The following is a 26488-nucleotide window of genomic DNA, read 5'->3' as shown; positions in this document are numbered from 1 at the left end:
ACCACAGAGTGCACACACTACACACATCCACATGAATGTGTGCACATCTATGGACACGAATGCAGGCACTCATACACTTACAGTGTTTACCCTGGACATCAGCCCAACATACCAGTGCTGTTATTGAATGCATACACTGAATCCTTACATTCATGAACTGCACCCGATGCACTTCTCTATTGTGTGTATGTTTTTGGAAGACGAATGTTAAACACACACACTGAGCATGCCACTCACTCATTTAATTTGCAGCATTTCTTTATGGAGCTGTCAGAATGATCAGAAGCTGAAGAGCAATTATGAGAAGTTGGTAAAACTGTTATGTTTAGCAGCACTTTCACCACCTTATTATACCTCAAAATATAACACTTTACACACACAAAAAGCACACATTTTTATGCATTTCTTATTTATATTTTTAAAGCTAATGTAACAAATGGTAATACTGGATTTTTGAAAAAGTTTGAAACAGTTTCTGTTATGTTGGTATTTTACATGATGCATTTTATATTAATCTATACTAGTTGATAGTTAAATAGTGATGGTAGAAACTCTGTTTTGAAACATGGAATCACTGCATTTCTAACATTCGGGGCCACTCTCCATTACTGAAGCAATTTCAGCCAGTGAGTTATTTTTTAGACCTTGCAATCATCAACAAAACCTCACTATACCGCATAAGACTCCACCATACTTCAGTAATTACCAAATGGCTCATATCATTGTATGTCCATTTTCTCTCAGAATGGAAAATGGCCTGACCAGCATGTGAGTTTGTGCTGTGCAGGATAGCAGACCTCCTGCTGGAGCTTTGACCTTCCTCTGCTGACTCTGTAACGAGAATAACAGGTCAGGCAGTAGGTTATTGAGGTCATTGCCATTGTGTGTTTTGCTTGTACTTCGATTCTCATAACAATAAGACTTGTGACCTTTGTGTTGCTTTTCTGTTGTCCTTGGCAACCCCTGACCTTACCAAAGATCTGCTTCTAGTCATTGATCTATAGCCTGTATTCTGTCAGGTCCTGTAGTGGAGAGGCTGAATGCACTCTCTTTTGCAGTTATGAATATGAAACTCTTGTATTCATGAATTTTGAAGTGCAAGCAGTAAAATCATTTCAGTGTGCTTCCGAAATACTTCTAAAAAGTGCTTCTGACGTGCACAAAAGTGTGAGTCAGGCCCTCACACTGTCTGCCAGTAAAGTCTACGTGTAAACTCTCTCACCCTGAGGCTGAAATATTTTCTTTGCATCTGTTGCTAGTTAGAATTTTACCTTTGTTACACACATTCTCCACATGGCTGTCTCTTGTTTATGATAATGAACCACTTTTATGGCTAAATAGGTTTTTATCAACAGCATATGTGGCATGGTGTCTGTTATCACAGACAATAATTGTAAATTGTCCTGCAGTTTCTATATACAAATAATTGTGTTAATTAATTGTGTTATGAGTAATCCACTTCCAAAAATCAAATGGAGCAAGCTATGTATGTTATAAAGAACTTTTTGTTGTTGTTGTTGTTATTAAAAATGACAGAATTTCTATTAAAAAATCTATTTTCAAACGGTGTTATTGCCTAATCCTATTTCACTATGGCTTCAAAACTGATTTAAATTTTGAGTTAGTCAGAAATTTCAGGCTTAAATTATTTCATCTATAAACATCAAGAAAGTCAGTTTATCACGTGTAAAAGAACGCTTAAAGTCTGTTGCTCCAGTACTTGGTGTCGTTGCACAGAATTGGAATTAGTCAGCCAGCTAACATTTAACATGGACATGCCATGCCGTTTGGTTCTCACACTGACCTCTGCAGATTTAACCACTGTCAAAACAAAGTAACCTTGAACAGCGAGTATTTAGGAAAGCGACAAAGCCTGTGCCAAAAGCTTGTATGACATTTTGTTCTCATTTTGTTGTTGTTGTTGAAAGATCTACTTTCTGTCAGTGACCCTTAGTGCAATATGACAGATCTGCTCTGGTGATCAGCGTAAACATGTTAATTCTTCAAACTATTGATCTAACGCAAAACAATATCAAAACAAAAATGACATAAAATAGCTATTTTGCAACACTGCAAACACTGCAACACAGTGACAGCGCCACTTCAAAGCCGACATGTATGCCGATGGTTCAACGCACCAAATGGTTTACCCAATTCATTCAAAACGTGGATTAAGAAATGAAATGCTGCTGTGGGTTGCTCTGAAATGAATAGTTCTGCTTTTTCTTTATCTTTTGGTTGGCAAAATTGAGCAAAACAGACAACATTGTGTCTAAAATAACACAATATTAACTTCTTAATGAACTTTTGTGTAAGACGAGTATCACATTTGCACTAGTGTAATATAGCCTACGTCTCGTGTGATATTTCTTAACTATGTGATGTAAATTTGAGACTAAATCTCAAACGGGCGTTTTGCCCTATATCTTGAATTTTAGGGACATTTTCTAGGCTTCATCATGCAGTAAGTTGTTGCCTTGCAATGAAAATATAATGAAAAAACAGGGAAATAAAGGGAAATACTTAAATACATACATACATGCAATTAGATATGTTTCCCCAATTAGTTCACTTCTAAGAAATAGTAATAGTAATAACCTATTTTAATGAAATAGTGCCAATACAGTTTCATGGAAATACTTATTTTATATTTTAAAATATTTATGGCTGGTAAATAGCCAAGGGTGGTGTGCCAAAAAGTTTGATTTGTGTCCTGATAACATGTATTAATATGAACAGCTTACTAAACCTGTATAGCTTAGAAAAGCTTACTAAAACATAACCAGCTATTCAATAACATAAATAGTTTCACCTCTAAATTATTTAACAACTCAAGTGTTTTCTGCGATAATCGACAGCATGATACAGATAACGTTTTATTGAGGCCAGGATATTTAATTGACCTACTATCAGTATTTTAGCTGTTCTTCTATTTTAATGTAAAATATTTATTACAACGGTCTTTGGCTGAGAAGGATGGCTCTATGAACTTGAGCATGTGTGTGTGTGTGTGTGTGTGTATGTGTGTGATGCTAGTGGCAACAGGATTTCATCTCTACGAAGCTGAAGGCAGGGCAGCTCATATTAGTCTTTTATGTGCTGAGACAATAGCTGTCTTTGTGCAGAGAAAGAATGGCTTGTATTATTGGGCTGTATAAGGTGTATTGTGTGTGTACGTTTGTGTGTTTTTGTGTTTGTGGGTGTGTATATCCTTTGTGGCCTAGGAAATGGATACACTGGCCTGAATTGCATTTCAGACACACAAAAACTGCATGCACTGCAACACAAAGACTCGAGTCCTGCTGTTCGAGGGGTTTAACTCATGACTTGATGGCCGACGGACCCTCCTTTCCTGAAACCATGGTGACAAGAATCAGATGCACCACAGAGTCGAAGACAGCAAGAAACAACACTAACTCAGAGCAATAGACATTTCTCTCTCTGTGTCTTTGTCTTTCTCTCTTTCCCTCCCTGTCTGTCCCCAATGTGTTTCCAGTCTGCTGCATGAGCTGAAGGTTACTGAGCTCCTCTATGATCAAAGAGTTTACTATTCAGACGACTGACCCTCCAGCCCACAGCTAACCAGAGAATCAGAGCAATGAGGGCCCCTTTACATCTCCTGTGCACTCTCAGCCTCTATTTTCCTGTCCATCTCATACTCACTTGTGATATATTCACACATCAGACAATGTAAAGGAGTGTGGAGGAAAGAGAAGGAGGTGTCCCCGCTGTCACTGTACAAAAATGTGAACATAAGTCATACATTTAATGTAAAATGTATAAATATATATATATATATATATATATATATATATATATATATATATATATATATATATATATATATTTTTTTTTAATAATAATAATTATATGAACCCCAACTCAACTCACAAATTTCATTTGATAAAACTACCACAGATACACAAAGAAATTCAAATGTCTCCACTATAGTCCACCAAAATGAAAGTTCAGATTAAAACTAAGAAATTAGGACAAAAATATATTAAGAGAATGTACTTCTCAGAAAATAATAATGAAAATAATACTGTTTATTAAAACACCATTTTAAGGAATATCACACACAGTTTCATTCATGTTTTCATTTAAACAGTAGACCTCTGTTGTTAAACAAACAAACAAACAAACATATAAATAAATACAATTTTGGTTACATTTTTAAAGATTCATTAAATTGTAAAATATTTGCACATTTATTTCATTACCATTGTTTTTGATAATACATTTGTTTTAAGTCATAAAACATGGGATTCATAAAAGTTATATTAGTCAACAGTCTGTAAAACCACACAATTATTCAATTGACAAAGTTGCATGAATTCAAATAATTACAGATTATTTTTTTATTATTACAATGTAATTAAACAATTTAAACAGAGTCTAGAAAAAAAAAAAATCTTGGGAAAAATAAAATGAAATGAATTGCAGTAGTTATAATCACATGGGCTGGATGTTAAACTGAGTGTTCATGGACCAAGATGGAAAATGTTAAATTGTATACAAATAATGCAAATTGCATTATAATAAACCGAAATGCAAGAAATGCAGTTTGTGAGTTTGCTGATGTGCACGATAGTTCATAGTTAGAATGTGTGTTAAAGTAAACGAGTCTGACTACATATTGACTTCAACTTCAAAAATCAATCTGCAATCAGTCTAAAATCAATAATTAGCATTAGCATATTTGGGAATCAATAGAGTGTGATTGGCCATTCAATTGATGATGGTTTATCAGCAACCCCAGGCATGTCCAGGATTACTTTATCTAATCCTTCTACAAGTGAATATTCATTCATTCTTTATAAATATTTACATTGCTCTCTGACTGAGAAGAAAAACATGCACTGATTATCATTATCATTACTGAACATCTTTATGCATTTGCATTTTCTGAATAAAAATCTAGTCTACTGACCGTAATGCTTGTTACTAAAATATGCATTTATTCTTTTTCTATTTTTGTTTGTCTCACGCTCAGCGGTGTAGGTGATATGCAGCTGTGATGTTGCTGGTCTACAAACAGCATGTTAAATGTTGTTTAATCATGCATAAATCAAGTCAGAGTGTGAACCATAGTTCACACCGTTCTTTTCTCTTTCTCTTTTTATAAATAGCATGTCATAGTTTATTAGATTGGCACTCCAGTGGCGGATTGGTTGTGTGTTTTGTTTTGTAATTAACATGTAGTTCTTTAAATTCTCGTTCACTTCTGTTCACTGCTATTAACAATCATACACACACTGGCTGGGCTGTACAGAGTCTTGTTAAGCAGCTATGCGTCTTGCAGAGACCCTAAGAAAGAAAGACCCCCAGCAGGCTTTTAATAAACCTTACTCAGACCCTCTGCACTAAGACACACATAACATAGAATCTGAAGTGCCCCTTCTTCTCAGAAATGGAGAATAAAGCTTTTACCAAAGAAAATCTTGAACAGGCAGGTCACATTTTTAATAGCCTTTCAGTTATTATTATTTTTTTGTTGCTGTTCTTTTTGTGCCCTGCAGAGTGACAAATTATTATTATTATTATTGTGAAGTATTTTGAAAAATCCATATAGTCTTTCAGTTATTTTATAATGATTATAAAAATAATAATACCAACATGCAAGGATTAAAAAATGACTAAATGTTAAATATATTACACATTTTTTTGTGTCAGATTATGCTCCATATGTGACCGTGGACCACTAAACCTGAACCACATAAAAAGTTATAAGGGTACATTTTTTGAAATAGAGTTTTTGAAAGATTGTTAGGATAGGATCATATTTGGCAGAGATTCAACTATTTGAAAATCAGGAATATGAAGGTGCAAAAAAAATATATATATTTATTTATTTAAAGTTGTCCAAATAAAGTCCTTAGCAATATTTATGGTTGGCCATTTACGAAATATCTTCATTGAACATGATCTTTACTTGATATCCTATTGATTTTTGGCATAAAAGAAAAATCAATAATATTGACCCATACAAAGTATTGTTGGCCAGTGCGACTTATGACTACTTTTATGTTCCAAGGTGATATATTTCCTGATATTTTTAATGTAAATAAAACATTAAAATTCACTTTATTTATTTTGATGGTCCCTTTAACAATTTTTTTTTTTTTGTCTATAAGTAACATTGCACCTACATTTCTTAGTAGTATATTAGTAGACTTGTAGGGTTAGGGTTAGAATACGTTGACGTTGACGTTACTAACAGTCAGTAGAGTGTCTTCTGGGAGACCATCACAATAAAGAGTTTGTTAACATGCAGTTGCAACATTTCTTAGTGTCAACAGAATGTTCAAAAGGGACCATCAAAATAAAGTGTTATCTATTGTGCAAATATATTACAATATACTGAGTAAAATGTAAGCAATAATCGCTTTTCATATTTTGAAAAATTTGACTGATCTTTCCTGATGCTGTCCTCCTCTCTCTCTCTCTCTCTATTACACACACACACACACACACACACACACACACACACACACACACACACACATTTCACTTCCTGTCTCATATACTGTCCTATCCTAAAACAAAGGCCAAAATCCCATAAATAAATCTTTGATAAAAAAATAAATGTCAAATCTCATTTTCCACTCACCATGTTGCCATCAACAAGACATCCAACTGTCCAAAAATCCTTTTTACACCTTTTTTTTTTTAGGAAACATGATTTTCTTCACACCATCATGCATGTTTTCATATATGAAATGTGAACTAACATTACAGTGAGATAAAGTTTATGTATATGTGTTCAGCTTTATGTAAATCCATGATAGAGAAATTCAGTAGAGCAATATAGGGCAGCTTTTGTCTTCGTTGGATATATTTTTAATATGTATCAATATATAGCCATGCATGGTGCATGAATGTATTGCCATATATTAAAAATATGTGTGTGTGTGTGTGTGTATATATATATATATATATATATATATATATATATATATATATATATATATATATATATATAATAATAATAATAATATATGGAAAAAATATAATGTGATATATTAAATAATACATTTCCATATATTGAAATCTCATGCTTCTATATATATATAATATTATATATATGCATGAGTCTCCAATATATGGAAATGTATTATTTAATATATCACATTATATTTTTTCCATTGTATTCCCATTTTGTTTCATAATGGGGGACATTGCTGTCCCTGTTTGATATGTCATGCTGACAGCTCAAATGCATGATTATTAACGTATATGTTCAGTGTCTGAACACAGTGTGTGGAGGAGGTTGATACTGTAATTGAGTTTATTGGTCTGTAGATGTAATAATACACGCAAGCCCTTTGTTCTCCAGTGAATGTGTTTTTTATTGCTGTGTTTGTGTGTAGGGATGGGAGCAACATGTTATGACAGTGATCAGGTGCTCTTGTGTTGTCTGGCTGCTTATTTTGTATTTTATTTTTTTGTGGTTGGGTTTTTCCGTGACCCTCCTCCTGACAGCACACACATGCACTAACACACACTCTGCCCCAGGGACAGGCCCAGGTGAGTGTGTGCCACTATGACGTATGCCTTAAGAGCTCCTTTATGTCTCTGTAAGAAGTGAAATATAAGCATTTTTACCTGTGCAGACCGACACACACAATCCATCAACACAGCCTTTACAGTCAGTGAGTTTATGAAGTGTAAACTTGTGTGCTTTTAACACACACTTCATTTGAACGATGTGTTACTGGCTTAAAGCGAGGGTGTCAAAGTCATCTCAGCGCCTGCTTTTCTGGAGCTAATAAAGTCTGGAATTAATTTATGCTGCTTTCGGAAATTAGGAATATTAATTTAAAAACAATATTGAGAGTAAAAAGGATGTTCTTAACTATTATTTCAGTTGTTTCAATTATTCATCTGAAACCAAACTTTAACTTTGCATTAAAGTCACCTGATTCTCAGTCAAACTCCGATTCATCATTAATGTAGACTTGCAAACAATAATGTTTCAGTTTAATGTAAAAAAAAAGAAAAGAAAAGAAAAGAAAAAGAAAAATCAGGTACCTAACCATATCATCCTCATTGTAAAAATCAAGTTTTGCTCGAACAAACACCTACAGATCCAGTTTCAGGTGAAAAGCATGAGTTCAGGCATTTGTGTGAGTGCTGAAATGCCACACATAATTAAATGAATCATTCTTGAAACATGAAACAAAATATTTAATTAGATTAGAAAATGATAAAGTTATTATTCATTGTAAAATCTTCCTAGACTTGCCTTAGCTAAAATAGAATAATATATTAATTAAAATGAAAGTGAAAGAACTTTGAAAAACAGAGTAAAAAATATTATTATAGTATGATTTACATATCACAGTAATAATTTTTATTTTAATATATTACACTTTGCATTTTTTCCCTTAAATCACCCCACATTCCAGACATGGTTAAAGGCCTTGTGCAAGACAGTTTTACTTTAAACCTCTCAAATGCTTTGCCCATAGACTTCTACTGGAACATTCTATTAAAGCAACACATTTCTAGCATATCAATATCTATATTTGCACATTTTTTTTTACTACTAATGGTTGTCCAGATTGTCAAGGTTTGGACTTCTGTTTGATGTTTGAATGAATCTTTTATTTTATACCCAGTCGTATTGTGACCACTTGAGGATCAATGCCAAAAAAAGGGCAAAGAAACACCTATGTACTAAATGTGATCTCACTTTTTTAAAACTGGTTTTACAGATATTCTCACTACAGGATGTAGGTGGCCCAAATCTGAAGGTGCGGTCGCACTACGCTTAAAACTTGTGAAATTATTTCAGACCCTGTGGTGAATATGGGTAACAGGACATCTTGTTTTCAATATTCAAGGGCTTCTGGTTTTCATACGTAATCAATTATAAAAACATTCTCTATTGATCAAATGTTTTTCACTGTTTCCAGGATTGGTTTACACTCTTGTGTGTTTGTATGAATATGAAAGAGAGTGAATAGAACACAAAGTTCTATAGAACACCTTGATCCTTTTTGAAGCTTGCCAACACCAGTCATGATTTTATCTGCACAGTGTGAATGATATTTGAAAAAAAGTGGTCCTACATTAGTGTCACTTCCAATATGCAGCCTTGCAACACTAGTGTGAAATGCTGAGTTAATGTGTCTTTAGCATCACACGTCACTGTGTTATCATGAATAAAATGCTAAATAAAAAATTTGAAATGGAAATGAACAAGTCGGCCAAGTGACTTACTCCACCTGTGTAATTCCAAACCTACGTACTTTATGGTGCTGTTACATGGAGCTTGACAACTCTGAGCCCAATTGCCTGTACAGTTTTTCACTTTTCTCATTTCGTGTTCCATACAAGCAAGAAATTAATGCAAGATTAAATTGAAATTACAAGATATACTTTAGTTCAAGGGAAAGTGTTGCATTTTTTCTTTTGTAAAATAAATAAACAGAAATGAACGTTAAAGCGTGTATGATGAACACACACACATGGTTCTATTATAACAATCTTCTGAAATGACTAAAATATTCTTATGGCTTTGAGTGCATTTAGCGACTGTTAGGTGCATTTTAAAATACTTCTCATTGGAAAAAAGTATTCTCTAGAAAACCATGAAGTGTATTGTAGACACCTTTCTCAGAGAACAGGCCAAATGATAATGATACCTTTTCACATGAAAGACAGAGAGGAAGGAATTTGTGCAGCACAGGGTAATTGCTACTTTCTAATCACTGAGAAAAGACTTTGGACATTTGTCAAGTCTGAAGCTTTGGGGGTTGGGGGAGGTTATTCCAGTAGAAGTACGAATCTAATGAAGAAATGGTTGAGACAAAGATTACTAGAGAAAAGAAAAAGATTCTCAACCTTCTTGGAGACATGGGAAATCCCTAGACACCACCATACAGTAATGATAATTTAGTTATTTCTGGTTTACAGTAATTTGGTGACCTTAGGTCCCTCTTGAGCAGCTTGTATTTGTAAAGGCAAACTCTGTCTCTTCGCTCTATCCTTCTGTTTTTCAGAATATCATATCCCATGGATCCCAGCTGCCTTGTATAACATTATGGGGATGTTCAAACGCACAAGAGCATCTGAGAGCAACAAACACCCAGGAATGTGTGAATGCAAAGGATGTGGTAGCCTCAGCCTGAAGAGAGAGAGACCGTGACAGTGAAAGAGCAAGCAGGGATGAAGAGTGCATATAAATGTGGCTTTCGAGAGCTGGGCCTCTCTGGGAATTTGCCACAGCTCTGTGTGAGGAAATGTAGTGACCACAGTATGTGTGTATGAGAGAGACAGAGAGAGAGAGAGGTGTGATTCTTATAGGATACCTGCTAAAAGCAGATGAAGAGCCACTTCTCCTAACAAAGAGAGGAGAGCATTGCCTCACAAACAGCCATCTGATTTCTGTCTCAAATCAGATGTCTCAAATTAGGCCTGTTTAAACCCCCTCAGGCCTGCATTTGGCTTTTAATGCATGGAGCACTGTGTTGAACAGGACATTGATTGTTTGAGGTTTCAGTCAGAGGTCATATCAGTGAAATTGCATGTCTAAACACTCCTCCCTGGATAAACTCCAGAATCACAGAGGATGAATGCATTTATCTCTGAGGAATGCGGGATTATCCGTAGCGTGTATCTACCTGTGCTAAGATAAAGAAAACTTTTCTTTTTTTTTCTTCTTTTTTTAATACAGGTTGAAGGCATTTGGTTTTATTAATGGTTCTAGGACATCTGCATTTGCTAGTTAACTAAATAGCTACTAGTTATTTTAGTTTAGTTCTGTGTTGATTCAGTTTAGTTCAGTAAAAGTCCAGTTCAGTTATATGCAGCACTACAGAAGGCAACTCAAGTTATTCAGTTCAACTGAATTTAATAGCAGTGTTCAATGTTGCTAAATGAATCTGTTATGAAACAATTCTTATTCAGCTATAAAGTAGATATACAGACAAAGATAGCTCATTCCTGGTTAAGTTTTGTTTTCATTTAATTAAATTTTCATTGGTTTTCATAATTTAGGAACCAATCAGACTCATTAATTAGTTCTTAACCAAGAAAGTCTAAATTATATTTGATAAAAGTTATCTGTGTGCATGGATTTTCTGGACAGTTGCTTGGGTGGCCCTTAAAGTAAGTACCCATTTTTGGGTATTCTGCTTTCCATGATTTCTGTTTAGTTCTGAATCCTGCTTGTTTTGAGCAAATAACAAGCCACATATAGTAACACACATTGTCCATTTCATGCTTTTAAATGCCCTGTAAAAATAACTGTGCACTGGCAACTTGAATATCATTAATATGTCATTCATTATATTATAAAAGTTGCTCGCAATTTTTTTTTTTATTATTGCATCAGAGTTCTCATCAAAAAAAAAAAAAAAAAAAAAAACTCATTGCAGTCAGATGATATAGTTACAGCATCTACCAGCAGGGGCAAACAGGACTGTGCTACCCAACAAAACCTATTTTTCTCCAACAGTATTGGGTTCCAAACATTTTAACATTTATTTGAGATTTATGGTCCTCACACAGATTAATAATGACTCAGCAAGAGGAAAGGAATGGGTTTGATGTGACAACTGCATTATTAATAGCTTACATTTAAAGCTGTGGGATCCGGGATGTTCTGGTACTAAGCATCCATTGTTCCCTCCTCACATCCCTGAGCTTGTTTGTGTGTGTTCAAAGTCTAAAATTTGTGGTGAAAATGATGATGAATGTCTAACTCAAGGTGCTTTTGTGTTCATGTTAAACGGTGAGAAATGGCTTTTATGCGTGTATGTGTGTACATCTGGAGTGTTTGGTCAGACTCCATTAACCAATGCTTGGTCTGCAGGTACGGTGACAACACCATGAATCACAGCCCATAAGCCTGAGGACTATGTGTGTGTGTGTGTGTGTGTGTGTAAGAGAGATGGCAGTGCTTGTTGAAATATTCCCCCGCTGGCTGATTTAATTACAGTTCACGCAAACCTCCTTTACAGAGAATAGCTGTGATTTCTCACCATTTAACCTATTATTTTAAACCCAATACTTGCAAAATCCAGTACTTGGAAATCCAGTTTTTTTTTCTCTATCTTTATAGCTTTTAAAAGTGTGAAGTTGATGAATTTAGAGATGCAGATTCCCTGAGAAGGTTTTAGCATGCTTGGAACATGTATAATTGCAACCTTAGACCACACTGTCCACATTCACAACCTGTAACTGAACAAAACTGTGGTTCATGGCCAGAATAAGCTGCAGTTTGGTATAGTATTTAACAGAAGAAAGCTGTTTCTCTGAATTTTTATAAAGAAAATTTTACCTAAAATGTATATTTGCTGAATAGTTAGTCACCCTCAGGTCATCCAATCTTCATTGGAAGAGATTTTAAGAAATTTACATTACATTACATCACTTGCTAACTGCAGTGAATGGGTGCCCTCAGAATGAGAGTCCAAACAGCAGATAAAACCATCCCAATAATCCACAAGTAACCATCACGATTCATCAGTTAACATCTTGCAAAATGAAAAGCTGTGTGTTCATAAGAAACGAATCCATCATTAAGGCATAAGTTTAAACTGTCGCTTCTGGACAAAATGCCAGTTCGTAACCCATAATAATTCATCCTCCAGTGAAAAAGCTGATCTCCTGTTGTCCTGTCACATTTTGTTTTGGACTGTTTTTTTTTCTTCTTATAAACAGTGCTTGACCTGTGCATATTTGTTTCCTGATTCAGATTAAATTTTCACTTATTCACATTTTAGCTGGTGACCCGAGTTCAGTTTCCATCGTGAGGTCTGTTGCTGATCCCATTTCCCTCTCTCTGCCCCAAACTTTCCTGTTTGATGTGTAATGTCCTATCCAATGAAAGTACAAAAAAGCCAAAAATATATCTTAAAAATGATTAAGCTATGATTATTGTGATTTCATCGGCTGTTTGGAAAGACTTTCCCAACTTTCCACTTTGTTTATCTTAACCATAACTAAAAAGGCCAAATATATTACTGAAAAATGATTAAGCTATGATTATTGTGATTTCATCAGCTGTTTGGACAAACTTTCCTAACTTCCCACTTAGTTTATCTTAACCATAACTATACACATTCTGTGGTAAATTCTTGAATATACCAGCCTAGACGTGTCTGACCTAAACAATTAAAAGATTGGCAACTACTGAAATTCTAGAGAAGTCTCTCATACGATCTTGGATACCTGATGCTATCTCTCTCTCTCTCTCTCTCTCTCTCTCTCTCTCTCGCTCTCTCTCTCTCTCTGTGTGTGTGTGTGTGTGTGTGTTTGAGCTTATGTGTAGGTGGCTGAAGTCTGAGTCAGTGGAGCAGATGTTGGGTGCTCAGCTTACAAATGACTTTGGAGGATTTCCCAATGAGATGTGGAATGGCTTATTCTCCATCGAGATTTCTAAACAAGGGTCTAAAAATAAAGTCTGTGCTAAGTCTCTCATCAGAGAAGACATCAGTCGTGCAGCTCTGAGTTTCAGCCCACAGATTCAACATGCAGAAGGATTGACAGCATGTGTTGGGGTTCTGTATTTATTTGCACATTATTTGTATTTCAGAAAATTTGAATTGGGCATGAAACTTGCTTCAGATTTAAAGGACGAGTTCACCCAAATATGAACTCCCTCCCCATTTACCCTCCCTTTAGAGAGTGCAGTCACAACAAGTTTGCCATCAGGGATGGCAAATTCCAAGGTTCTTGGGTGTCCCATGACTGCATATTATATTATCATATGTCTTACAAGTATGTGTTAGAGAGGTATCATTCTTTATGATCAAAGAAGGAAAGAAAACATTTTCTGTGCAGTAATATTTTATTTCAACTATACATGCCGTTAAAAAAAGTCAACAAAAATATTCTTAAACAATGACTGTAATTATTTACACTTTCACAGTACAGCTTTACAATATCTACACATTAAAATATTCCAGAAAGGAAAAGCTGTATTTCAACTGCCAATGTTTGCACAGTATTAAAAATAAAAGGTTGACCAGTCTGGTTTCTTTGCACGTATTGACTGAACAGTAAAGGCTTGAAGTCAGATTGCAGATTTATATTGCAATATACAAGGCAGCTCAACACAGGACACCTTGAACCAGAACACAGGATCAACTCTCTCTCCTTTAATAAAATTGATCTTTAGCAGGTGATGAAGCACCAGCCTCCACTCAGCCATTCTAATACAATCAGAACATGTAAACAAACATGAAGCTTTGGGATTGAACAGGCAAGTTTCCCCTTAATATACTGAAATCCCCAAGTAATTTAAAACAAAATGTGAGTTTCTAATCATTGATAATTGTAGATGTGCTATAAAAGCACATCTTGATTTGACCCCATTAAATGTTGTGAAATATTGTGAGCTGAGAGTTAGATGATATAGGTTTTAGATTAATAAAATCTTCACTGCATGGCATGTCATCATTGCAAATTAGCACCTTCCCAAAATGCATGAAAATAAAATGGCAATAAGAAAATGGCAAAGTAATTATTATAATGTTTTTATTTTTATTTTTTTTATCTCATTTCTATAAAAGAAATGTAATTCTGAAGGTCCAGCCATATCATGGTCTCCCCATCCAGGGCCATAGTCACTGCAAATACTGAGGGGATGCATCTGCTCACACTCCAAATTGTCAGATTACTGGTCAGTCATTATGGGTTTTGCAATAACCAATTCCTAAAATTTCACTTTTGAGTAAACTCCCTGCTCATATCCAACCAAAGATTATGTGTCTGATGACAGTGAAATGTCCAAAACCAAACTGCGCTCTCATGACTCTAATAAGGCACACAAATACACTGATCCAGGTTAACTTGCCTTGAAAGTATCCACACTTAAATAGTTGTATATTTACAATAACGCTATCGCTCTGCAAGACACACTGGTAGGTATTGCAGTGATTGTACACTTATAGTGTGTATGAAATTGAGGCCTCTGTTCTTTTATACAAGCAAAGTGAAAATGTAACTATTATGGAGTCTAGGGTCTAGTATGGAGCCGAGGATGGGTTTTGCCACAGAGTTGACTAGTGCTTTATAGTAAGGAATGTGCTGTTTGCAGTTTTATCTAATACTTTGCCCAGGAACCAAAAAGCTAGGTCTCTCAAATGGTGTAAACTGCAAGGAATATTCAAGAATGTAAAAGGAGAATAAAATTGTCTTGAACTTCACAGACCCAACAGCAGTGCTTGCTTGGCATGTAAGAAAGGAGAGAGGTTGATCAATGATCTGCCTTACGTCATAGTTGAAAGTTGACTTTATTGGATTACAGGATTCCCAGTGATTTTCTGGAACTAAAAATTACCAAAGAGAACATTTTTCATTTGACCAGCGTGATCCTGTGCTGAGCCTTTGGGTTTAAAAGCTTGACGCAGCTTGACACACCGAACTGCTGCATGAAATGCCACACTGGAGTATGCTAAACATTGTCATCATCTACACTTAGCAGCACAAATGTTGAGGACACTTTCACCCTGTGAGTTTTAAAATCAGTAGTCCAAGCAGGAGCCCTGGACATTTTGCACACAGAAATTATTAATTAATGTCTGGACTTCTGTGTCCAAACACATCTGATGTTAATGCACCATAAATGGGATTTAGGTTTATGACAGCGATGACTCAGGCTTGTTCTCAGTTTAATGAAAAAAACATGGTAAATGAATGCACACTGGTTAGCCCCAGAGTCTAATCAAACACAGACACACAGCATGTCCCTTCCACTCTGCCTGTCTTCTGGAGAGATATCCAATCATATTTTCCAAACAATCTAACAAATACAGTTCACATTGATGGGGAGAACAGTGTATAGGGGAGCATACGCTGCCCTGATGACTGCAGCAACTAAGCAGCTGCTTTATGCTGCATGTCAGCTGTGACCCATGACCTCAGGCGTTCCTGCCGCCTTAAAGATCAGAATCCGTCACCTGCCACTGAAGCGTGACAGGACAACGTCATTGAGAACTAGCACAACTACCCAAAACAGAAGCTCTGCCATCCGATTAATTTCCCTTCATAGGGAACGGAGACTGGCACGCCATGTCTCTGTGGGCCAAATGCTTTTACTCCCACTGTCCATTCATTGAGTAAGATCCTGGAAAGCATTTCAGTAGCTATACTTGTTCACTGCCCTCATTTGTGCAGTCTGTGGTGCAAAGCCATTGGGTTTGGGGGGCACATCGGGCTTTAACGATGCTGTCCGTTTGATGGATGTTCGTGGTAAAGATCCATGACCACTGTAGCTGCTCTGCCGGGATACGGAAGGTGTCATAGCCATCGGTACCCCATGAGAGTCTAGTCTAGTGGGTGGGCTAGGAGTTGGGGGCATGTACCCACCTCTGTTCATACTAGGTTGCCGGGACACTATGGCCCCACTAGGGGAGTGCAGCCCTTTGGGCGGCGAGGATATGGAGTGCCGCTGGGATGAGCTGCGGTGATACCTCTGTCTCTCGAGAGTTCCCATCTGCCCTGTGGGTGATGTTGGTGTAGTCGGCACATCCAGTCTCTTGGTCGGGCTATTCCTGGGCAGAGAGGAAGAAGGAGAGTACAAGGAGGCCTCTCGGCTTGGGACTTTGGGGGGAATCTCTGTTGGGCTTACAATGGGTTCCAGCATCAGGTGCTGTCGGGATTTGGGCATCTCCACCATGATGGCCTTTGGGTTGCTATCATTCAGGTGCTTCAAGAGGTCATTCAGGGTGTTCCTGGCATCCACAGTGCGCCGCTGGTCTTTACGGCCAGATTTGGAACCATGTTGATCACTAGTATGGATCCTCTTTTCTGCTTGGGGCCCTTCAGAAGTACTGAAGGATGCCCTGTTCTCATGTGTGGCATTGGGCAGTACCACGGCACTGGGGATGTGGGGGTTACTGATGGTAGAATGGGGAGGGGGACTGGAGGAAAGGTACTGCGGACTCTTGGGTGGCCCATCTTTGCGGGAGCCACTTATCTTTCCATGAGCTCTCTCCCATTGGTTCTTAATTGGCTGAAGGCCCTTCTGTTGAAGCACAGGTGTTGATTCGGGTGTAGGCAGTGCTGCTAGTTCTGGTGGCTGTCCACTCAGGAGCATCGTCTTTGTGTCTCCGGTGGTTGGCACCTCCCTCCCATTGCTCAAAAGGTTGGTGTAAAGTTTGGGAGTATCCATATTGGGTTGGTACTCTTTCACAGGACTGTCAAACAGACCGTTGAGCTTGGCAAAGCTGCCAGTGGAATCAGTGCAGGACTGTGCTGACTCTGCATCTTTTTGGATCTTGCGTGGAGTGCGAAGGAAGGCATCTCTATAGCAGTAAACGACCATGCCAGCGATGAATGCACCGAGCAGAAATGCAGCTAACACACAGGAGATAAGGATATTCATGTGCACCATCTGGTTAGATTCACCTGCTTGTATTTCCCACACACCTGCAACACAGATAGCCAGATTCCATGTTAACACACTTGCACAGTTGATCACTGAATAGCTCTCTGTTAAAGCAAAAAGTCCTTTCCCCCCAACAAAGGATGCTTAAAAATTTGGTGTGAATCAAAAACATACAACTGTTATTTCCAGCATATAAAAAGCTTTTTAAAGAAGTCTACTTAGCATTCAGAAAATACAATGAGTAGCCTGTTATTATATTAGTGAAGGAGGCAAATTAGTAAAGTGGTGTGGTAGAACATTTTATTGCACATGGGTTGCAGCGACAGGTGAGTTAGTATGTTGTTGTTTTACATAAGAGTTTTCCCAAAGAGAATTAAGCCCGCCGTCTTTGTCTAGTACCCAGGGGTGAGTCATGTTAGTGTCCGCATTTATTCGAAGGAGTTAGCTGGTGAATAATATTGCTCGAAAGGTGATTAAAAGGGTTGCTTAGTGGCAAGGCCTTTGGAAGATTCTCTAAAACTCAAAACCAAGGGCAGAGAAAGAAAAGCATGAAAGAAGATACAGATGTAGCCATTTAAGACAGATTGAACAAAAAATGCCATAGAAAATGGATTAAATGAAAACATATAGAAAATAAAGTTAAACATGGAGGAAAAATCATAGTAACAAAAGATTTTTAAAAGTAGGGAAAATAATAATAAAAAGCTTTATACGCTGATGGAATCTAAGTATAGCTGCTTGTATCATCTCTATGCACTTCAAGAAAACAAGGCATAGTGCTGAGTTGAAAGTTTTCAAGAGCACTTGCACTAGGAGTCTGCATCTCTACTTTGCTAATGTAGTGTGACTGACTACAGAATTGTTTATCGTGCCATTTTGGTAAAGAATGGGCTGCTATCAGAGATGTTTGCACTCTCTCAGTAGACTAGCAGCACTAATAGCAGCTATTACCCAGAATTCCATGCAGCAGCCCTAAGGCGCTCTGGTCAAGGCCTTACCCTCCAGCACACCTGGTATATGCTCAACAGAATGTGAAGTGGCTGGGTCATCGTGAAGCACAAATTTCCGTGAGCCAAAGAGTTGGGGTATCTGAGTGGGGATGGTTTGGGGTGATTGTATGGGTTCAGAGGTCGCGGGCACTGTGACTGACGATGATGGCAACTCCATGTCTGTAGCGACAAACAAACTGTTATAGAATCGGAGCCCATGATAGGCGCAACGTAACGATCGGGGTTAGTACACACTGACAGAACGGTCATACGTCAGTTTATTCGATTCATTGAGGTTAAGTTTTAGATGAGATTGACTCTGATGTTTTAAACCATTACAGAAAAGTAATGACTGTGCAGGGTCTCAGGTAAGGAAAATTTCAGCCTGAGAGGAGGGAAAGGATGAAGATTATTTCTAATAGAATAAGGAGACAACAATATATTCCAGGGAGATGATAAGGTGGAGGCAACACATATCCATGCAAGAACGAAAGAATGAATGAATAAAATGATGGACAAGCTGGTGCTGAGAGATCAGGTGCCTCTCAATGATAATGGTGATAATATGATGAGAAGCACAGGAATGAGGGTAGGGGTAGGTGCAGAAGTAGCGGAGAAAAGAAAGGGAGAAAGATGAACTCAATGAATGAAACCAGTGCAGTACAGGAAACTAACCAGAGGTTGGGTCGCCATATGATTTGAAATCTGGCGCTGATGTAGTGGCCAAAAATTCTAAAAGAATTAAAGGAACAGTAAATCAGCATAAAATAAAAATAAAAGTTTGAAATTATAAAAACGCTAAAACTGTTCTTATTAAATTACAAAAGAATAAAAAGTGATTGTTTTCCTCTGGTTTAAACTGTATCGCTCTTTCACTTTCTGTAAAGTTAAGGCCTAAACAATGTATGTGTGAGTTTTTAATTGTCAGAGGAATTAGTATGATGTTTGTGTGATATGTGTTAATTTCCATCAGCTGAGAGTGTGAGGGGGTTATTGACGTCACAACTACTAACTAATGTTTCTGAAAAGGGGCATGTGTTGATGAGCTCACCATGACAATCACCGAGGTGAGCTATGTTGCCGTATTCAACATCTTGCTCATAACCAGTTCTGCAAAACAGAAAAAAGAGTAATAAGATAATGAGCTTGTACTAAGAATCTACATTTTGAGCAACATAATTCTACATTGTTTTGCCTGTTATTTATTAAAATCTACATGCATCAAAACATAAAATGTGTATTCTAGAAAGAATAAAACTAGAAAAGATAACTGTTAAGATAGAAAAAGAAATCTAGCTTTGCTTTGCAAGGTATCAGTTGCAGTGACAATTAGTAAGTATAGTGTTCTCAGTATATCCTCCTTGCATTTTCTAGGTAAATTTGAAATTTTTTGTGATTGACTTACTGCATAGCTGCAGGTATACGCTCACAAGCTCCATGTGACATCCAGCCGCAATACGGGTCTCTAGAAGCAATACAAGACCTGAAACATCAAAAAACAAATGTTTGTAACTTCACAATATGGAAAACGAACAAACCACACAATGGTTAAAGGGGTAGTTTACCCCAAAATGGTTGCCACTGACTTCCATAGTAGGAAAAAAACAATACTATGGCAACCCCCAACTGTTTGATTACCAGCAATAACCAGCCTGTATGAATAGAGCTGTGTTCAGGACTCACTTTTGACAGGAACTGTGTCGTTCACAGCGGCTGAGTGGTATTCTGACCACACAGCTGGAAAAGGCCACATAGAGTGTGTGGGTGTCTTTATCTAGGTGGAAAGACAAAATTCTCCGATCGTCCTCATTGCTGGATAAACACCTGGGAGAAAAAACAGAACGGAGGGAGACCGTGAAGAACAGATAAATCATGTTATCAGATCTATCCGTCAGTCACCGCTTTCTTCAGTCACACATTTCAGCAGAAAGAGAACAAAAAAAAAAAAAAACACATTGGAGAGGGAAAGTGAAAACCTTTCGCTTTCGCATTAAACAGATCTAATCTCATCTCAAAGGATCCAAAACTTTCATTCAGGTCATAAAAGGATAATCTGGGACTCATTTTTTGGTAAATAGCCAAGACTGCTTCATAAAAAGTCTTTAGAGACTGATCAGGAGATAATTATAGTTAGAAAAACATACTTGGCTTGGTTGAAAACGTCAATCTCTTCCAGTAGGATGGTGTCATTCAAAGACAGTGGAGATGTCTTGGCCAGAACTTTTAGCACGATGCCTGCCTCAGAGCCAATGAAAACCACTGTGTAATTCTTATGGGGTCCTGCGGTGTTATCAACGGCGAGTGCCGTGAGCCTGTATCTACAAAGATGAAGGAAAAAACACTTGAGTACAAGGCCGCTTTTCAGTTACAAGGAGACGCCTAATTTACAACAGCTTAACTTGAGCTGACACAGGACAAAACATGTTGAAACGCGACACATCTATCAAGACCTGAAGTAGTTAAATTAGGCGTGCCAGTTGTTTAGAACGTGAAACAAATGCTCTTTGCTATTTACCCGATACTTATTTAACAGCTGACACTAGGTCAAGATGGCAAACTGCTCAGTGTGTTGTTATGTAGTTTTATGTAAGAATTCAAAAGATTAAAAAAAAAAAAGTGGGCAGACTGTGCTGTTTGTCAAATACCTTGGTTGCAACAAATCCTACGAGTGTGTCAGATCAAGGTTTTTTTTAGTCTTAGCTGAATGGTGGCACTGAGCCTGTACCTGACTCTTGTTTTGGTGAACCACGGTTCATCTCCAATGGAGGGGACCGCGGCGTCCATTAAAGGGTGTGACTTGATGAACTGAAGGGTCTCGTCTGGAAACTCGATGGAGGTTTTGTAAGACTCTGCTGAACTGTGTCCCGCACAGCAGCCGGGTCTGAAAAGACAAGACGCACACACATGCAGTTCTGGTTGAGTGAAAGAGGGCAAAGAGCCATGTGCCACATGCCTGTAAATCTATACCCGCCTCCATATGGCCACTGCACACACAGGTTAAATATGCAGCATGTCCAATTATTGCTTGTTAATTATTAATCTCACAATGATTAGCCCGTCACGCACTAGTGCATGCACCAACCTGGGCTTGGGCAGCTTATCCTCTGGAAAAGGCGTCCACACTGAATCCGCCGTCTTTTGCTCCTTGAAACGGCTACGGAATGCATTCTCAATGTCCGCCATGGAGAACGCACACACCGCGGAGCCCGGGATACTAAATAAATCAGAAACAGCGGCGTTAGTGCTATTACGTCTGTTTCCGTGTGGAGTTGTTCTAGAGAGGATTGTGATGAGCTTTACCTGTTCAGCTGGGTGGTGAAAACTCCCACCACAGAAGGCACCCCATTAATGTCGATGATGTCCGTAATAGCCTGGAGGACGTCGAAGTAGAAAAACGATTCTCCAGGAACAGAGCAGTTTAGGCGAGCCTTAACAAAAGATGTCCAGTGTTTTTCCAGCACCCGCTGAGACCCTCCCATGTCATTTTTACAGATCCGAGCCACTCTGGAGTAAACCGCCTGCAGCGAGAGAAAAATAGCAGGAGAAACTCAGCATCGCTCTCTAAATAATAGATCTAACTCCCCGATGGCTAAGTCGAATCTAAATATACACAAGAAAAATTCTTTTTTTCTCTTCGATAGAACAAAACTGCAATGTGCTAGAAGGCTTGAATTAGCAGCATGTAACAGTCTTAATAATTCACTACTGTAAAACCTGCTCTCAATGCAGGTGTTGACTGCAATATTAACTAAACTTAAATATTAATTAGTTTGTGGTACAAAGAAGTCAATATATGGGCCAATTTAAAGCTAATCCTGAGGCAACGGAAGATATATTGACCCTCTGGGACAAACCCTCATCTCTAATAAAAGCCTATAAATACTACATAAACATACAAATCAGAACTACATAATTCGAGTTCAGATACCACGGTATTACCATCTGATAACTTCATTATACCATGGTACCATCACATTCGTTTTTGTGTGTGTTTCTTTTCTAAATTAAGCACCCGTAGCATTGTTAGCATTGCACATTTCATAGCAAGTCATACCTTTCCCAAGTTGTTGTGCTCGGCTGCGATTTCTCTGAAAAAAAAGTAGACAAAATCCCCATAATCCACGGCATGGAGAAAATGTGGCTCTGGAAGAGAAAGAGAGAGAAGCATTAGCATCTCCGCCGCTGACCCCAAGTTAAATTTTGATGCGTTTTTGTTGGCTGAGTGTATGGCTAAGTGTCGACCTAGATTGTGCCACAGGAAGCTGGATTTTACATCAACACGCACCATTTTCTTTCTCCCACACTGACCCAATTCTTTAAGGTATGGTTACAGGTTATTTGTGAGATGTGTACAGGGTTCAGCAAGGTTAACAAAGTGTGTATATGAAGCAGACAAGCAAGAGTTTCTGTACCTTTTAACCACTTGGAGTCATACTTGATGGTGCGAAGGGCAGAACCATCTCCCATGCTGCGATAAATCACAGCATCGCTGGCCAGGAAGTCTGCTACGGTTGCTGAGTACAGCTTACCATCTATGACATAAATACGTGAGCTTAAAACAGATTTTATCTTCATTACATAATTATATACAACTCAAGGAATATACTTGGAGCTCAGAACACTAAAGGCTTTATTCACACCTTGGTTGTTCACACTAATAAATGCATGATACAATGAACAAGATATTTCGCAAAACTTTTTGCTTTTTAACTTCCTTGTTCCTGCTATTTTATATGTTACAGGTCCTAAAAAAGAAATCATCTTTCTGTCATAATAATAATACTTTCTTGTTTCAAGCATGAATCTAGTTACATGCTTTATATTTTAAAATTGAGTTTTTTTGCGGTGTGTGGCCTGTCCAGACTCGTTCAGACGCACATGTGACATCACAGCGTGCTAATTCTCGCCAGGTTGTGCCGTTCCTGTCTGTATACTAACAGAGCTGGCGCGAAGACAGGACGTTCTCGCCGCTTCTGATTTATGTGCAACATAAGTCTCAGCTCTCATTGGAGTGTTAATTTTATCCAAAACTTTTCAAATTCATGGCAAAGTTATTCATCATCCTCCTCATTATCCTGACAGCTCTCATACCAGCAAACAGGGCAACGTTCGTCTGCTTGGCGTCAAACGGGCATCGGGCCAAACCGCTGATCTCTTCCCCATCAAACTCCAAGTTATCCAACTAAATAAGAGAGGGACATAAATAGAAGATATAGAGATACAGAGTTCTTATCTTCATTGTACTGTAAACTGCTCCTATCCATATTAACCAGTTACTTATTAAAAGCAAAACGACAGTCACGTAGCCCTAACAGCGTGACCTACCCTGTAGTAACGGCACATGGGATTGAAACCATTTGTTCCACAGATGAACACAAGATCATCATTTCTCGGAACCAGGACTTTAATGAAATTATGGCACTCATCCTGAGAGGAAGACAAGACAGTGAGATTTATGGTTGCTTCAGTGCTGTAAATACTACAAAACCAGAGATGGCTGATTTATGCTGAAGAGGTGGAGGACTCACTCTGTGCTTTCCCTTCATGGCGCATGTCTCCCTGTCCGCCTGTCCCGACCGCCACGTTAGCTTCTGTGACATCACACACCATCACCATTAGACACAGTTTCTCACACTCTTAAACATTACCAAAAATGCTACACCATGGGCAGGGACAGAAAGACAGAAACAGAAACCTAGCGATTTACAGAAAGTGCTTTGATTACTGGAATTGGAACTTAGATTAACCAGAGATATGTTTTATCACTTGGCATGCCTCAAATGGGACAAGTCATAAATTTGGTCATAAATTAATTTACTGTGAACCCACCCTGTATGGAATAATCTCATTCCTGTAGGACTCTCTTAGACTCACTAAATACACCTGGTCCCTGTGAGAGATAGAGAGAGAGAGAGAGAGAGAGAGAGAGAGAGAGAGAGAGAGAGAGTTTTCACACAAATTACTACTCATAGTTCTACTGTTCATCATACAGCTCGTCTGAACAAGTCAAATGGTCAAAGATCTCGCTTCCACATCTTGTGCTGACTTACCTGCCCGCGATGAAAAGCGTATCATGAATCTTGGTCATCAGCTGAAAGTCCAGTCTGTGCTGAGATTCGTTGCCAGAGGGGCGTCCACGAAACACGGGGTACTGTCGTGCATCTGTGGAACAAACAGATGCGCTGTTATTCAGTATTAGCGTCAACAGTGATCAATGTTGGTATTGACTGGCTGTGGCAACTGTATGTTAAACTGCCCTGAAGAAAGACTTTGCTAAAGTAATGAATGCAGGTCCCGCATTGACATTCAGCGACTGCACTGTCAGCATGCTAGAGTGTTTTCTCACTGCAGAGCACAGCAGCGCTAATGCAATGACTTTAGATGTGCATGTCCTTTTACAGAGAACATGGCAATATTTTTATTGTGTGCCCAAGTGTAATTTTGTTCAATTATGCAAAAAGTCTCACTGTTTTGTGAAATACAGAAAACGCTAACTGAAAATGTCCCTTGAAAGACAAAAAGAACAAAAAATGTATTCTGTTACATGTATATCCACTAGCCATTGCTCATGGGAAATGTGATGCACTAGTTAAGAGTGTAAAAAAGTGTGCCTCATGGCATTTACTTTCTAAAAGCCTGCAGTGCCAAAGGTGCCCTTAGTTCAAGAAGCACCAGTATGTTTTATTATTATTTCTTTTTTAAAAAGATCCTATATAGATAGGAGCAATTCAGAAGCAGTCTGGCGTCTGGTTCTTACAGTGTCGGTCCACAACATCTAAAGGGATGTTGTCCTCAGGAAAGCTCACAGCCTCCAGATGGGATGCCACCAGCAGCAGTAGCAGCAGCAGGTCAATCGTCAGTTCTCGCCACCCCATCGCTGGCACAGAGGGCACACACCTCCTGTACTGCACTTATGTGGATGTTACCTGTAACACACACAAACACATGCAAACATCAGCCACTATATTTAAATACTTGCTCTTGTGTTTTTGTATATGACCTCTGTTAGGATTTGCTGTGTAGATTAGAGAGCCTGGTTTTTGTGTCTACACGTGCCGGTTCGCTCCCAACAGATCATTTATTGTGTGTGTATTTGGCAGCCAATACCCATGATTGAAAATCTGTCCATGAGAGGAAGGTCAAAAAACAGACAAAGAGGGAGTGGAAAGCGAGCGCTTAAGACACCACAAACGTGAACGCTGTTATCAGCTAGCTTTGATGCACATGTACACTGTATTTTAGAATGGAATTTGTGTACTATTAAATGTGCATGTGTGTTTGGACTGAGTACTATTATTGGGAGTGTGTTTGCTGTGCCTGGTACAGGAGTCTCCTAATGGACAATCCAAACAGGAAGACTTTCAGAGGTCTCCGTGCTGTGGTTGGGGTCGTGTCCCGGAGAGACAATCATCTGTGCATATTAATGAGCAGTGTAAAGTCAAATATTTATAAAGCTACAAATTATTCATGCCAGCAAAGCCCAAACGGATATAAACAATTTACATGGAGACAACAAACAGCTTGGCAGAAATAAAGAGAGAGAGTGATTGAGTCAGTCCTCAACCACTTCCTGAGCGCTTCTCACCACACATGCTCACATACAGTATTGACATTTTTGCAATTAGTGGCCCTGCACACCTGCTCCCGTCCTGTAATATGCATATGCTGACTGTACCACCCTGCTATTATTGATTAGCTGTTGATTGACCAGCTTTCAATTGATCAGCTGAATGTGATGTGACCTAGGGAAATTCTCCTAATGAAATACAATCCACAGTCCTTCAAGGAAGGGAGGTTCTCTGCTCATCTGTTGCCATAATGGATCTTTATTTCTACAGACTTTCTGCTTTCTGCGTGCTTTGATCAGATCAATAGAAATTACTCTTTCTCTGGCAATTTCTTATATGAGATGAGAGAAAAGGTTGATGATTTGAGAAGATGAAGTAATGAAAAGAGAGAAAAAAGACGAGCTTAGAAACAAAGACAAGAAAATATGAGGGAAAAGGGGGGTGGGGGTAAAGGAAGGAAAAAGTCAAGGTGAGACAATAAAAGGACAAGATGAGAAAAAGGAAACAAGAGGTGCTGAGACAAGCATGAAAGACAAGATGAGATGAAAAGAAGAGACAAAACGAGACAACTATTGAGAAAAGAA

The 26488-nt window shown here is 38.2% G+C and overlaps 1 protein-coding gene across 7 annotated transcripts in view; it reads right to left on the bottom strand.

Moving 5' to 3' along the window:
- Positions 1 to 13786: 13786 nt before the first annotated feature.
- Positions 13787 to 26488, bottom strand: part of LOC113118581 (semaphorin-6D-like) — a 112173-nt gene continuing 99471 nt past the window's right edge. For 3 of the 7 annotated variants that reach the window (XM_026287862.1, XM_026287860.1, XM_026287861.1), the window contains 18 exons: positions 25094 to 25262; positions 24387 to 24498; positions 24166 to 24226; positions 23865 to 23927; positions 23662 to 23763; positions 23428 to 23518; positions 22749 to 22868; positions 22391 to 22479; positions 21637 to 21854; positions 21419 to 21550; positions 21062 to 21217; positions 20481 to 20654; positions 20020 to 20160; positions 19742 to 19819; positions 19388 to 19446; positions 19012 to 19068; positions 18346 to 18516; positions 13787 to 17388 (listed from right to left, as the gene is read on the bottom strand). In XM_026287862.1, the coding sequence (XP_026143647.1) occupies positions 16097 to 17388; positions 18346 to 18516; positions 19012 to 19068; positions 19388 to 19446; positions 19742 to 19819; positions 20020 to 20160; positions 20481 to 20654; positions 21062 to 21217; positions 21419 to 21550; positions 21637 to 21854; positions 22391 to 22479; positions 22749 to 22868; positions 23428 to 23518; positions 23662 to 23763; positions 23865 to 23927; positions 24166 to 24226; positions 24387 to 24498; positions 25094 to 25211 (3234 nt within the window). In that variant the 5' untranslated portion in view covers positions 25212 to 25262 and the 3' untranslated portion in view covers positions 13787 to 16096. The remainder of the gene's footprint in view (positions 17389 to 18345; positions 18517 to 19011; positions 19069 to 19387; positions 19447 to 19741; positions 19820 to 20019; positions 20161 to 20480; positions 20655 to 21061; positions 21218 to 21418; positions 21551 to 21636; positions 21855 to 22390; positions 22480 to 22748; positions 22869 to 23427; positions 23519 to 23661; positions 23764 to 23864; positions 23928 to 24165; positions 24227 to 24386; positions 24499 to 25093; positions 25263 to 26488) is intronic. The other 4 variants (XM_026287863.1, XM_026287866.1, XM_026287865.1 and 1 more) reach the window with 4 other exon arrangements.

The sequence above is a fragment of the Carassius auratus genome, chromosome 18 (assembly GCF_003368295.1).
Source record: "Carassius auratus strain Wakin chromosome 18, ASM336829v1, whole genome shotgun sequence".
Taxonomy (NCBI): Eukaryota; Metazoa; Chordata; class Actinopteri; order Cypriniformes; family Cyprinidae; genus Carassius; species Carassius auratus.
Note: the sequence above shows the minus strand (reverse complement) of the source record. Positions and strands in the feature narration are given on the sequence as shown.